Source organism: Heteronotia binoei, chromosome 1, assembly GCF_032191835.1.
Source record: "Heteronotia binoei isolate CCM8104 ecotype False Entrance Well chromosome 1, APGP_CSIRO_Hbin_v1, whole genome shotgun sequence".
Classification (NCBI taxonomy): domain Eukaryota; kingdom Metazoa; phylum Chordata; class Lepidosauria; order Squamata; family Gekkonidae; genus Heteronotia; species Heteronotia binoei.
Window position 1 is genome coordinate 63,258,226 of NC_083223.1, and position 14,899 is coordinate 63,273,124.

Consider the following 14,899-nt stretch of genomic DNA (forward strand, 5'->3'; position numbering starts at 1 on the left):
TTGACAGAAAAATTACGGGACAATGAAATGAGGTATAGATGGATAATACCTGAAGGTTTGAGTTTTGAATTTCAAGGAAGAAGGATTATAATTACAAATACACAGGAACTGCGAAGATTTTGTGAAGAACATAGAGAATTTGCATCATGATGGACTGCAAATTATTATCTTGGAATGTAAATGGACTAAATTCACCACAAAAAAGAAAGGCAAAGTTTTATTGGATTAAAAAGCAAAATTGTAATATAGTTTGTCTGCAAGAAGTACATGTTAAACAAAAGGATTACAAATTTTTACAGAATAAGCAGTTGGGACTAGAATTTCATTCATTGGCTGAACAGAAGAAAACGGGAGTGATTTTTTATATTAAACAAGAATTGGATCCGAAATTAATGTTTAAAGATAGATGGGAGATTTATAGCTGTGGAAATAACATGAAATGCAAAAAAAACCGTCATTATTGGGACTGCATGCACCAAATGGAACAAAAGATGTTTTTTTAAAAGACATTATACAACAATTTGATGAAGTGACATATGATCAAGTTTTGATAATGGGGGATTTTAATGGAACCATTAAGAATGCACTGGATAGGTCTGGGGGGAAAAATAATAAGGAAGGGAAATTGCCAAAGTCTTTTTTTGAACTGGTTAAACAAGAAAATCTGGAAGACATATGGAGGAAATTTAATCCTGAAGTGTGGGACTATACCTTTTTTTCAGCAAGACAAAATACTTTTTCTAGAATTGACATGTTGTGGGGTACTAAGGACTTGGGTCCTATTACAAAGAAAATAGAGATCCTACCTAAAATAGGAGCTGACCATAACCCAATAATGTGAACTACAAAATTATTTAAAAAGTCGAGAAGATGGAGATTAAGTGAAGATTTACTGCAGAATAAAGAAAGAGTGACATCTCTAGAAAATGAAATTAAAGCTTTCTTCCAAATAAATGATAAAGAAGACATAGAATTTCAAACCGTTTGGGACACTTATAAAACAGTAATGAGAGGAATATTGATTACATTGAATAATAAAGCCAAAAGAGCAAAAAAAAAACCCAGATGCTGGATATTCAAAATGAAATAAAGAAGAAAGAAGGGGAACTGAGAAAGAGGCCAGGGGGGAAAAAATTAAGAGGGAGATTACAATAGTACAAACACAAATGAGACATTTGCTAAATAAAGAACTGGAATGGAATTTGAAAAGATTACAACAGAAATCTTTTGAGGGAGCAAATAAACCTGGAAAGTATTTGGCCTGGCAACTAAAAAAAGAGAGAGAAAGTAAAATCATTAATAAAATTTTGGTTGATGGGAGAGAGTTTGTAGATCAAGAAGGAATAAAAAGAGAATTTTTCAAGTACTATGCCAAATTATTTAAAGGTGTTAAAGTAAAGAAAGAAAAGATGGAAGCGTATCTACAAAATATTAAAATAGCACCCTTAACAGAAAGCATGGAAAAAGTCTTGAATGATCCAATTGAGAAAATAGAAATTGAAGCAGCAATTAATGCAATGGAAAATGGAAAGGTACCTGGGCCAGATGGATATACAGCTAATTTTTTAAAAACCTTCAAAGAGGAATTAATACCGAAACTTCAGAAATTGATGAACATTATAAGAATAAAAGGGAAAATACCAAATACATGGAAGAAAGCTGCTATTTCGTTGATTCCAAAAGAAGATAGAGATGTCACGAATGTAAAAAAATTACAGACCAATCTCATTATTAAACAATGACTATAAAATATATACAAGAATCTTGGCAGAACGGCTTAAACAATATTTGATAAATTTTATAAAGGAGGAACAAGCGAGATTTCTTCCCAAAAGGCAAATAAGAAACAATATTAGAACGGTTGTAAATATTGTGGAAAGACATCCAGAAAAAGAAGTTGCATTATTCTTTGCGGATGCAGAGAAAGCATTTGATAATTTAAATTGGGACTTTATGTTTGCAGTAATGGAGAAAATGAAATTGGGGGAAAACTTTATAAGGATGATAAAAGCAATATATACTGAACAACGTGCAAGGTTATGCATAAATGCAGATCTTACACAGATATGATAATTAGTAAAGGTACAAGACAAGGCTGTCCGCTTTCCCCATTGTTGTTTATAATGACTCTTGAAATTCTATTGATGCAAATCCAAGAAGATAAAGAAATAGAAGGATTAAAAGTAAAAGGATTTACTTACAAATATAGGGCATTTACAGATGATATAATATTTATAAATGAAAATCCCATACAAGTAACACCTTTGTTGCTAGTTAAAATACAAAAATATGGAGAAATGGCGGGACTTTATATTAATAAAGAAAAATCAAAACTTCTATGTAAAAATATGCAAGTAAGTAAACAAAAGAAACTGCAGAAGCTAACGGGATGTGAAGTTACCTCTAAAATAAAATATTTGGGTGTGGAGATAACAATGAAAAATATATTGACTTGTTTAAAAACAACTACGAGAAGCTATGGCATAAAATGGATGAAGACATGATAAAATGGAACAAACTTAATTTGTCATTGCTTGGCAGAATAGCTGCAATAAAAATGAACATTTTACCAAGAATAATGTATTTGTTTCAAACTATTCCGATTTTGAAAGATAGCAAACAGTTTAATAAATGGCAAAGGAAAATTTCAGAGTTTGTGTGGGGCTGGGAAGAAACCAAGGATTAAAATGAACATTTTAACAGATGCAAAAGAAAGAGGAGGATTCCAATTACCAGACTTAAAATTATACCATGAAGCAGTATGTTTGGTGTGGTTAAAAGAATGGGTGATGTTATTAAATAAAAAACTCTTAGAGTCATGGAAATAAATTTGGCTGGCACGATTATATGTATTATGGGGGGAAAAAGATGGATGGCTTTTTTTCTCACCATTATATAAGAAACAATTTGTTAAACACATGGATGAAATATAAGAAATATGGAGATGAGAGAAAGCCGTTATGGATAGTGCCAGCAGCAGAAATAAAATATCAGCTGAGACGGGTGAAGAAAAGTGGTTGTCATATAATCAACTATTAAAAATACAAAGTGGTAAAACTGAGTTGAAAACTGCTGAAGAGCTGAATAACAAATATGATTGGTTTCAAATGCAACAAATAAAGAGTTTGGTGGAAAATGATATTAAAACTGAAGGAATAAGAAATGAGCAAACAGAAATGGAAAAAGTTCTGCTTGCAGACAATGAAAAATTAATTTCAAAACTATATAAATTACTCTTAAAATGGTCTACGGAAGATGAAGTAGTAAAATCTTAAATGATTAAGTGGGCAATTAATGTAAATAAAGAAATACAGATGGAAACTTGGGAATATTTGTGGAAGAACTCTATAAAAATTTCGACATGTCATAGTATTAAAGAGAACTGTTTTAAAATGATGTATAGATGGTATATGACTCCTAAAAAGTTGGCAAAGATGAACAATAAGATGCCAGACAGATGTTGGAAATGTAAAAAACATGAAGGTTCTTTCTACTATATGTGGTGGACTTGTGAAAGAGCAAAACAGTATTGGCAGATGATTCAACAAGAAATTTCTAGAATCTTGGGATATGAATTTAAGAAAGTTGCAGAGACTTTTCTGTTGGGATTACAAATGGAAAAATTTCCAAAAGAAGACAGAACTATAATTTGGTACTTGCTTTCAGCTGCTAGGACATTGTATGCGCAGTTGTGGAAGCAAGAAAAAATACCAGAGAAATGGGATTGGATTGTAAAAGTTATGATATGGAGTGAAATGGACAAATTAACAAGAACTTTAAAAGACTATGATCTAGAAGATTTTAAGATGAGTGGAAAAAGTTTAGAAGATATGTAGAAAAAGAGTGGAAAGTAAAAGGACATTGGGCGATTTTTGATAATGATTAAGTAACAGAAGGAAGAAGGATACTTAATTTTTGTTTTTATTAGTTAAGGGTACCTTTAAATATTAATATTTTAAGTAAATAACACCGGCGGGGGTCAAGTAATAGGTGGAGAGGTGGTTGGAAAGTAATATATGGGATAGATAAAAAGAAGTTATTGATGACTCAAGAAATGGGTATTGTTACCATATGTTACTAAATAAAATTGTTTTATCATGAAATATTCAGGAACAAGATCCAGTGCTATTACAGAAACTCAGCCATGGGGACAACCCAGCAAAAGGGCTTCCTCTCAAAAAAGACATCTGGGCCAGATGAGAGGGTGGCCCTGTCCTCTCCCTCACTGCAGCAATGTAGTGCTGGAATCGTCAGCCCTGTCCCTCACTATAGTACCTGCCCCTCCTTTTGGGTTGGGGTGGCCCTGGTGGAGGGGTAGCCCTCAAGTCATCAACTCACCAGGAGTCTTCTCAGTAGCCTTAATGGCCAATCCACCCCTGAACTCCACCAATTATCAGAGACAGACAAACTATAAATGCAATACTATGAAGATTTTAGTAATATCTGGTTAAATAGTGTTCAGGTTTTACCTGGCAGAAAACATTTTCAAATCCAAGCAATACCAAACAACATCCTGTTCTTGGAACAATTTCCTCAATGTACTTATTTTGTGTGAACAAGGAACAGTTAAATACTACTTACATTTGCACTGATGCCTTCACCACCTTCTGGTACTTTGGGAAATGCATCATAAAGTGATGACACATAAGTGATTACAGACTTCTCATCAGGTGAGGAGACATCAACATCTAAAAAGAACGTTACATACGGGGTAGCTTACAAACAACATGTAAACATTAGAATATTATATTCCAAAACAGATTATTCTCTTTACTACTCACCTTCAGGATCCAGAAGTCTGGCAACACCAAGTTTTTCTGCTACAAAAAAAGCATGTTCTAAATTTGCAAGGTTGCTTTGAACAGCAACGGTATTCATGTCTATCAGGTCCGGCCTGCAAAACAAGGACTACAATTAAGTTGGGTGCAGGAACTTATTGTCAGCAGCTGCAACAGCAAAGAACTTCATTTTATTTTAGTGACTTGAATGTATCAAACTGGCTTATATGGAAGTTAGATCTATGGTCCTTTCCAGCTTAGTACTGTCTATTCTAACAGGCAACAGATTTCTAAATCGTTTCTCTCAGCAGCTGCTTCTTGAGAAAGTTTACTCAGAGATGCCGGGGAACCTAGAGCCTTGTACCACTAAACCATGTCCATCCTCAAATTAAATGCATTCATGAAGGATATGATGAAGCCGATTGATTCATTTAGTAGCTGTGGAAGGAAGTTGCTGTATTCCAATAATTTAAGTAATTTCAGCATTCATCTTAAGAAATTAGTTTTCCTTAGATCAAATTGGCTAAAAATAAAAACCATGGAGATATCTGCCTTATGCTATAACATATGACTTTATTCATTTCACTGAACCATCTGACCAATTTCCCTGAACAATTCTTTAAACAGTGCACAGTCCTTTGGCACAGTTAGGGTTGACAAGTCCAATTCAAGAAATATCTGGGGACTTTGGGGGTGAAACCAGGAGCAAGGGTGTGACAAAACTCCAAAGGGAGTTTTGGCCATCACATTTCAAGGGACTGCACATCTTTTAAATGCCTTCTTTCCATAGGAAATAATGAAGGATAGGGGCACCTTCTTCGGGGACTCATAGAATTGGACCCCCAGTCCAATCTTTTTGAAACTTAGGGATTATTTTTGGGAGTGCCACTGGATACTATACTGAAAATTTGGTGCCTCTACCTCAAAAAACAGGGCCACCAGAGCCCCATATACCCGTGGATCAATTCTTCATTATTTTCTATGCGAATAAGTCTCCATAGGGAATCATGAGTACCCAGCAGACATTTCCCTCCCCTCCCCCCACTTTCTGATGACCCTGAAGCGGACAGAGGGCCTCCAAACCTGCTTACACCCAAAACCTATCTCCTGGTCCCATTCTCGGAGCAAACATAGAACATTACACTTTTGTATCTAGCACCTGGGAAACATTTAACTCACCCTCACCACACAATGGGCATCCCATCAAACTATTGTATAAACCACTTAATACAGCCAGCCTAGGGTTGCCAAGTCCCCTTAGCCCCGGAGCAGGGGACATTCGCGCACGCCCAAAGCATGTGTGCAATGCAATGACATCACCCGGAAGTGATGTCATAGTGTCGGAGATGCTGCGCAAAGCAGCTCTAGGCGTTTCTGGGGAAACTCTATGGTTTTTCCAGACGCTCTAGCCATTTGGTAGGGGAAAACTCTATGGTACTTATTGTACCATCAGACACCAGATGCCCTGAACCTGGCCCTGACTGTATCATGCCGAGGCCCCTCCCCAAACCCCGTCCTCTCCCAGATCCACCCCCAAAGCCTCAAGGTATTTTCCAACACAGACCCAGCAACCCTATTTGAAATGGGTTATATTTTGGGTATGTTATTTCTGGTGGAGGAAAAGTATATTGGTTTTTTTAATGATTTCAATTTATAACTATAATAAGGACTTATGAATCAGCTCACTTCTTCAGATATCACAAAAGTGAGCAGTTACTCATGAAAACCCATCCTCTGCCACAAATTTTGTTCCTCTTCATGGTGCTATTTGACTCTTATTCTTTTCTACTGCTACAAACAGACTAACACAGATCCCATGGACAAAATAATACAGATTAAAGATTAATTATTGATTTGAAATAGAGAATCATGTATGTCATCCTAAACTCGGTGGAGGAAGGGGAGGAATTAAAAAGGCACTACATAAATAAATATTTTCCACAGCATACCCTGTGCAAGTTGGGGGGAAACTCTAAAAGCATATTCCTGCTATCTTCACTGTGCTGATTTCCAAGACATGTCATACACATGAATAGTAACGAAGCAAAACAGGAGACACAAAATACAAAGCAATGCCTGTTCCTCTGCCAGCTTTTCAGAACAAGACAGGGCACGTTGTCAGAGAAGCCTTGTCTGTTCATAGAGAAAAAAAATCTGACTGAAATCTACTAATTATAAAGTTTTCAACTAAGCCTTTTTAAAATCACAACAGAAAACTTTTGGTAAATACAAGAACAGCAAGAGCATCCTTCACGCATTCCTGTTGTTTATTATTAATAAACATAAAACTGTATTTGTGGCTCTCTAAATCCTGACCAAACAACAAAAGTAATCAAACATAAAGAATGTAAAACAATGCACCCAAAACTCTTTCACTTTTCATGTTGTGTTCCCACCTCATATTCAATGGTCACAGCAGGGGTCCCCAACATAGTGGCCATAGGAGCCATAACATCCACTGACACCTTTCCCGGTGCCCACCAAATGCTTTTTGGAAGTGGGCAGGGCCAGGTGGGGCTTTTGCTCAGCAGGGCCTCTGATTGGCCACTGGAGATTTAATTGACTGTGCAGATTATTTTTGCTTCAGCAGTAGTTGCCACCATATCCCAGTGATCTTCACTACAAGAGTGAAGATAAACTTGTGTATATGCAAGAAAATATTTCAAACTAAAAATGTTAATTTTAGAAGGCATTCAGAGCTTCTCCCAGAAATGTTGAAAAGTTACTATTAGAGTTATAGCTGACCTTAACTCTCTCACATTTTGTGCCTGGCTCCTTCTCTTGTGCAAATCATTTTATGGTTGTGCCAACTACCCCATGCCAGAATTTCCCACAGTGCCCACCAGCTGAAAGAAAGGCTGGGGTAGAGTGTCTCACTAGGATGTGGAAGGCCCAAGTTCAAATTTCCACTCAGCCATAAAGCTCACTGGATGACCTTGGACCAGTCCTCGGGATTGATTCACAGATAAAATGGAAGAGGAGAGAACTACATAGAATTTCCTTGTTAGAAAGGCAGAATAAAAGCATGAGATATATATTTTTTCTTTCTATTTTATACAAAATTGCAGAAAGCAGTATATGGTGTTTTGCCCAGACAGGGGCTACACAAAAAGAACTAGCTGTTTCTTCAGTGAGTAGAAACAAGGCTTTTTTCCTCATGGGTGGTTTTCATCAGTTCTGACCCATACTACTTTGGCTTTTGGGATGATTTCCACATGTGTTTTAGTGCCAAAAGCAATTGCTTTGGTTTTTCCATTTTGTTTCTCCATGGGGGGGGGGGCACTTTTACCCTCAACTTTTTTTCAAACCGATTTGGAGTCACCTTTACTCTTTATGTCTAATGTTTCTATCTTTTTTTTGTCTGCCCCGTGACACTCATCAATGTCCATCCCCACTGTCAAACCATGCTCTCTCTCTCTCTCTCTCTCTCTCTCTCTCATCCCTCCCTCCTTTCTGCCTTCCACCACTCTCATTTCCCTTCTGCCTTCATTTCATTTTCTTTCCTTTATTCTGATTTTCAAAGCAATATTGATTGGGCAGTATGAAAACAGGGTCACTTCTTCCTTGTATACTGCTGTTGAACATCACCACATCCACTTTCTCACCCAAGGTAGGAGCATTTTTTAATTTAAAAAAATAATATGAGGTCATTAATATATACTTCAGGCAGGAGACAAATGTTATCCAGTTTTTTTAAACATTCAGCAGTTATATCAAAATAAGAAAGCTTATACTGATATAAGAAGGAAGTCACATCCTCCAAAATCACATTTCTGTCCTAGCAATCAAATTTTATTCTTTACAATAGGTAGGAAGTGGTTCTATTTAGAAGATACACTTTTTACCAAAAGGGCCATCCTGTAACCGAGTAGGTTTAAAAAAAATGTTATGTATTGATATAGCACAATGTCTGCATAGTGCCATAATAAATGCACAGAACTACATGGCGTTTTTTTGCAACGAGATTTATGCCAAGGGTTTTATTAATACTTAGAAAGTACTGTTGTCTAATGATGATTCTCATACATGTGCAGGCACCATTTTGTTTTGGGAAGCTTTATATCATTTTGTTTTTCTGTGGAAGAAAGTGGCAATTCTTGTACATGCATGCAAAGCAAGCTACCACCAATCAGAGAATCACCTTGTGAGAACTCTTCAGCCAATCAGGTGTGAACTTAACTATCCAATACAAACACTTCTCGTTGTAGGCAGTAACTCTGAACATTGTAAAAAGAAAAAAAAAATCCACAGCACCAAGAAGCACCATTTCTCAATTTTACTTTTACAACTGGAGATTCTCCATCTCAAAATGGCTAGCAGAAGAAATAGACAAAGAATCACCTCACCAGTGAACTTAAAAAAAAATCATCACGACAGACCTCCGTCCAATCAACTCAGTACAAAGGGGAAAGAAGACAGGTCTTGTACAGTTCCATCACTATAAGATTTGTAATACATGCATTAAAATGTTTTTAAAAGGGGGATGGTGTAGTGATGCCACCGGTGATGCCACCAATAATGACAGCACCCTTGCTCTATATTCCTGATTATTTCAGGATGTCTGGAACAAACAAACTGACCCCACAACTAAAATAACACACAGAGAGGGCAGACATGTCAAATGACCACACTCAATTGATTCTACCACCTGAGGATCGACTGATAAGAAAACTCATAATATGTTGAACATGCAGAAAAGCCTAAGATCTGCAAGAAAAGCTAAGTGTCGGAATCCATCTTTGAAGGATAAATGGGAATGTGCAGTGGCTGATCTCCAGACTACATAGTTTAGTTCCCTTAGAGAAAAGGGCAGTTCCGTGTAGCTCCCTTTCCTTCCCAAAGCCTGCCCTCCCCAGGCTCTAATCCCAAATCCCCAGGAACTTCCCAGCTCAAAGTTGGCAACCCACATAGAAAGTATGTAAGACCTAAGCAAACAATTACTGTCTTGTTGACAGAGCCATTAGGAGATTCTGTCAATTAAAAGCCTTGTAAAAACTAGTAGAAGTTGAATGGTGCTCCTTGAAAACTTGCATCTATCCAATCTAAGCTTTTCCACAACTGAAACAAGGCCAATTAGTTGTTGCTCAGGCTGACTTTTAGTGGCTAAGATCCCACCAATCCAAAGAAGGCATTTTCTGATAAAGAGTTTTCAGTTTGTTATTAGGATGTGAAAAAGTATGGTGGTGGTGTGCTGTCAGTTTGCAGCTGATTAATGAGTTAATTTCAAGAGTTAAACTCAAGAGGTGCAGACATAAGACTTAGCAATCTCTTGGCAGTAATAAAAATACTCCACTATGTTAAATGCTGCCTTGTGGTAACTTTAAAAGAATTCCGATTGTGACATCATGCAAGTAGGAGGAACACAGGCATGATAATCCAAATTACACCTCTAAAAGGTATAATGACCCAATCTTTAGTCATAACCTTATGAGTCATTACATGGCAGGTCTTTGGCACTAGAGGAAACACATAAACAACTCAGAAATAACCTATGTTATGAGTGCCATACCCAGAACACACTGTTCACTTTCTGAATGCTGAGAAATTGATTCTTATATTTCTGAAAATGCCCTTCTGCTGTAAAAAATATAGTTCTTTTCATATGCAGAATGACTGCAGAGGAGAGGAGACAGAACCTCGCAGCAAGCCCCAACTCAGACCTATAAGCATTCTTTGGAACACATACATAAAGATCATGTGCATAAGACTCTTTCCACATGTGTAGGAACGCTGAAAAAGCAGATTATGCGCTATGAACCATAAGCAAGTATGTGTGAGTAGTGTTTATGCATATACGTATATTCCAAGGAACATGTGAGAGTCAGGGAAGACCCTGCCAGTGGAATTGGACTCCACTGCCTATGTAATTATGCTGGGTGTCTGAAACTAACTTAGGCATTAGAAAAATTACTTACCAAGGATGGGTTCCCAGACTGATACAGGGACTTCCCTGGGGGCTCTTCCCACGCAGGGCAAGAGCATAGGAGTAAGCCAGGAGTAGACCAGGTAGGAGTACGCCAGGAGTGGCCACACCCCGCCACTCTCACCTTCCTGTGTCTGCACAGACCAGGAGGGTGAGAGTGGCACAGTGGTGCGACAGTATGTGTTCTCCTTGGAAGGAAAGGCGGGCTTCGAGAACAGCATGTACCGTCCCGCTGCTCTCACCCTCCTATATCTGCACAGACCCGGTAAAAAGAGAGTTGCAGGGCAGTATGGCAATGTGTGTTTTCCTTGGAGCCTGCCTTCCCTTGCAAGGAAAGACAAGCTCCAAGGAGACCATGCGCCACCCCTCCACTCTCACCTTCACCGGGAAGGTGAGAGAAGTGGGACAGGGTGACAGTGTGTTCACTGCTTGGAGCCCGCCTTCAGCAGTGCTTAGGCCACCACCCTGCCCTCGCCTTCCCGGGTCTGCCCAGGGCGGGGAAGGGCCTAGGAAGTCAGGTGGATAAAAATAAATGCTTTGGCCTGATGCCTAAGAGAAAGAAGGGTAGACACCAGACAAACCTCAAGTTGAAGGGCATTTATCTTTGGATGTGCAGAAGTGTTCAGGTTTGTGCACAGGATTTATGGATCCTGGACACACTATTAAACAACAAAATTCTAATCACTGAAGAAAGCGTACACAAAAAACCCCATGTATGCAAGAACAAACAAATTTGAGGCTTTGTATAACATAAAGCCCTACAGAGTGTGAATGTTTTAGTGCAGTCACTAAGATTACTGACAGTGGTCCTGACATAGACAGGAACATGGAAAGTCTTTTACAACTGTCTGGAAATTTCAGCTGGTTTAAAATGTACCAGTCAAGCTACTGTTAGGGATGGTATACAGTGATTGTATGAACTCTGTGCCGAAAGATCTGCACTGACTGCCTTTTTCCAGGCACAAATGAAAGTGCTGGTTCATAACTTGAAGGCCCAAGATGGCTTGGGGACAGAATACCAAAAGGACTGCCTCCTCTCATACTGTCCCATCCACCAGCTTAGATCTTCTTCATGGACCCTATCATCTGTACTCCCACTTTCAATGGTGAATCAGGGCCAAACACAGGGCTATTTTCAGTAGTGGCCCCTATAAAATGCCCTTCACCTTGCAGTTTGCCTGATGCTTGCCTTACTTTCTCTTAAGCACCAGACAAAAATGTTTCTTTTCACCCAGCTCTCCATTAAGTGGTTGATACTTCAACATTGCTTTTATACCCTGCTTCTAGATGGAGACAGTGCTGTTTTTATACTCTGGCTGGGTTTTTAATAGTTTCTTAAATATTTCCTTCATTTACACCCCAACCGTTTCTCCCCAGTGGGGACCCAAAGCAGCTTACATTGTTTCCTCTCCTCCATTTTTATCCTCACAACAATGGTATGAAGTAGGTTAGGCTGAGTGTTTAGGACTGGCCCAAGGTGACCTAGCAAGCTTCCATGGCACAAGTGGGGATTTGCACACAAGTCTCCTAGATCTCAGTCCAATGCTCTAACCACTACGCCACACTGGCTCTCATTCCATGCTGGCTCTTCAACCATTTTTATGATGCTTTATCTTTTAATATGTGTATTTTGTAAGCTACTTCCACAGCAGGTTCTCTGAAGCCCTGACAAGGAAACTTCCTAAATAAATAACTCTGATAGTTTATATTTTATTTACAGTACTTATTTACCACCCTTCTACAAAGTATTCTCAGGAGTGTTATAATTTTTCCCAAAATTAAAACTCCTCTTAACATGAGATACTGCTTTTAAAAAAAATTAAAGGGAGGGAAATTTACTCTGCATATATACAAGTTCATGACTGCACTGTAGACAATAACATCAGTTAGTTTAACTGTTCACTGCAGAATTACAGTCTAAAGGCACATTATTGCTTTTGCAAACATGTTGCCTTATTAGCTAAAAGTTGAAAATATTCCTAATCAAAGCTGAACAAGTTTATAACCCAGAGTGTCCACAAATTGCACTTTAAACTTCACTTCCAAATTGTGTGCCACCAAGGTTGCTTGAACTGGGAGCCATGGCTGGGGTTTTCAACAGAGTTTCCAGCTGGCTAAGTTTTCCATTAGCATGACTGGTTTTCACTTATCTGGCCTGTTGTGGTTTCTGCCATATAAAGTGGGAAGGTCAATTTTTAATTGCTTAGTACCCTTTAAGGCAGGAGTGTCAAACATGCAGCCTGGGGGCCAAATCGGGTCCCCTCCCAGAGGGCTCCTATCAGGCCTGCGAGCAATTAACTGTTGTCTGCTTCCTTCTCCCTTTCTTGCTTCCTTCTGCATCACAACTTGCTTTGCCGGGCTTGCTCAATCACACAGGAGCAACAGAGCAAAGCTCCGCCCTTGTGGAAGAAGTGGGGGAAAGAAAGTTAGCTTTGCCAGGCTCTTTCAATTGCACAGCAGAGCTACTGAAGCTCAACAAGCCAGTGAGGTGGATTAGGTGTTTGTCTGTGTCCTTTATAACATTTATACCTTCACTACCTTGCATTACATTTTATGACACCCACAGCCCGGCCCAACAAGGTCACATTTATGTCAGAGCCAGCCCCCATAACAAATAAGTTCAGCACCCCCGCTTTAAGGCAAATGAGTTTGCTGCATTACGCCTTTAAGATCTTTGCAGCATCAGTCAATTTTAACTTTAATTTTTAGCTCAAGTTTCTCTGTGCCTCAAAAACATCTTCTTTAGAAACAAAAGCTATCTTTGGCTGCCTTTTTTCTGCTCTCCTTTTCCTCCTGATATCTCTGCAGCCAGAGACAATAAGAATATGGAACCACTATAAAAAAAAAACCCCATTCAGTTATACATGTGCTTTTGTGCTATACATTAAGTAAGAGTAGAGAGTTATTCTTTTTAAAACTGAAATCAGAATTACTACCAATTTTTTCTACAATATTTTTCAACACAAGAAGTCAGGGATGTCAAGTCCCCAACAGTTCAGTGATCAACGCCAAGCCATTCAGAGAATAGTCTTTTATTGACTTACTGATAGGTCAGGATCAAGATGGCTCTTGCGAAAACTGGCTTTGGCAGGCAAATGCCCTCTATTTATATCTTATGCTAAAACCGTTATACATTCAATTCAAGGCACAAAGCAAACGATCCCTCCCCCCTATTTCTTTCCCCATCCCCTCGCAGGTGCATACATATCAGGCAGAGATGACCTTGGCCATCCCTGAGATCAGGCAGAAGGAATGCTTCAGTTGTTACACAGAGCTAGGAGCTGACTAAGTGAAAAGTGAAAGTAGCGATCTGGCTAAATGACAAGAGGCACTCTTGACAAGGGAGCTTCAGTAATGCTCTGATCATATGCATATTAACCCAGAAGTAAGAGCCCCGTGGCGCAGAGTGGTAAAACTGCAGTACTGCAGTTGAAGCCCTCTGCTCACGACCTGAGTTCAATCCCAGCAAAAGCTGGTTCAGGTAGTCGGCTCCAGGTTGACTCAGCCTTCCATCCTTCCAAGGTTGGTAAAATTAGTACCCTGCTTGCTGGGGGGGGGGGGGGGAGTGTAGATGACTGGGGAAGGCAATGGCAAACCACCTTGTAAAATGTCTGCCGTGAAAACGCTGTGAAAGCAATGTCACCCCAGAGTCGAAAACGACTGGTGTTTGCACCTTTACCTTTAAGTGCCACTCAGTTAAATGGGGCTTATTCCCATTTATCTGTATTGATAGAATTGTAGCCTTTGAGTATATGAAGTTGCTTTTCACTGAACCACACCACAGTTCTATCTAGCTCAGCACACTCTAACTGCAGTAGATTTCAGTAGATTTCAGTAGCAGGACTGTTTCCAGTCCTGCTACTGGAGATCAATTTACCCAGAGATGCCAATATCTTAATGTGAGAATCTTGTTTCCTTTAATCTGGAGGGGGGGGGGGGAGAGAGAGACTGACATATTAAAAAAATGACTCTGTGACCTCTTGCCGCCTAAAAGGTGTGCAATCTGTATAGATTTACAGAATGTCTTGTTCTTGGAAAATTAGGCAATCCTTCTCACGTTTTACAATAAATTATTCCAGGCAAAAATTTCAAGCAAGAAGTAAAGCTGGCGGAGAACATTGTAGTTTACACATATATATGCTGCATATTTCAAAGGAATTGTGCATTGAGCTTTCAAACACATTTTGCAAAATCAATT

At 38.8% G+C, this 14,899-nt stretch overlaps 1 protein-coding gene across 23 annotated transcripts in view; it reads right to left on the reverse strand.

Moving 5' to 3' along the window:
- The window catches only part of DST (dystonin), a 489,979-nt gene that overhangs the window by 227,484 nt on the left and 247,596 nt on the right, over window positions 1-14,899 (reverse strand). For all 23 annotated transcript variants that reach the window (XM_060235329.1, XM_060235262.1, XM_060235226.1 and 20 more), the window contains 2 exons: window positions 4,782-4,894; window positions 4,582-4,688 (listed from right to left, as the gene is read on the reverse strand). In XM_060235329.1, the coding sequence (XP_060091312.1) occupies window positions 4,582-4,688; window positions 4,782-4,894 (220 nt within the window). The remainder of the gene's footprint in view (window positions 1-4,581; window positions 4,689-4,781; window positions 4,895-14,899) is intronic.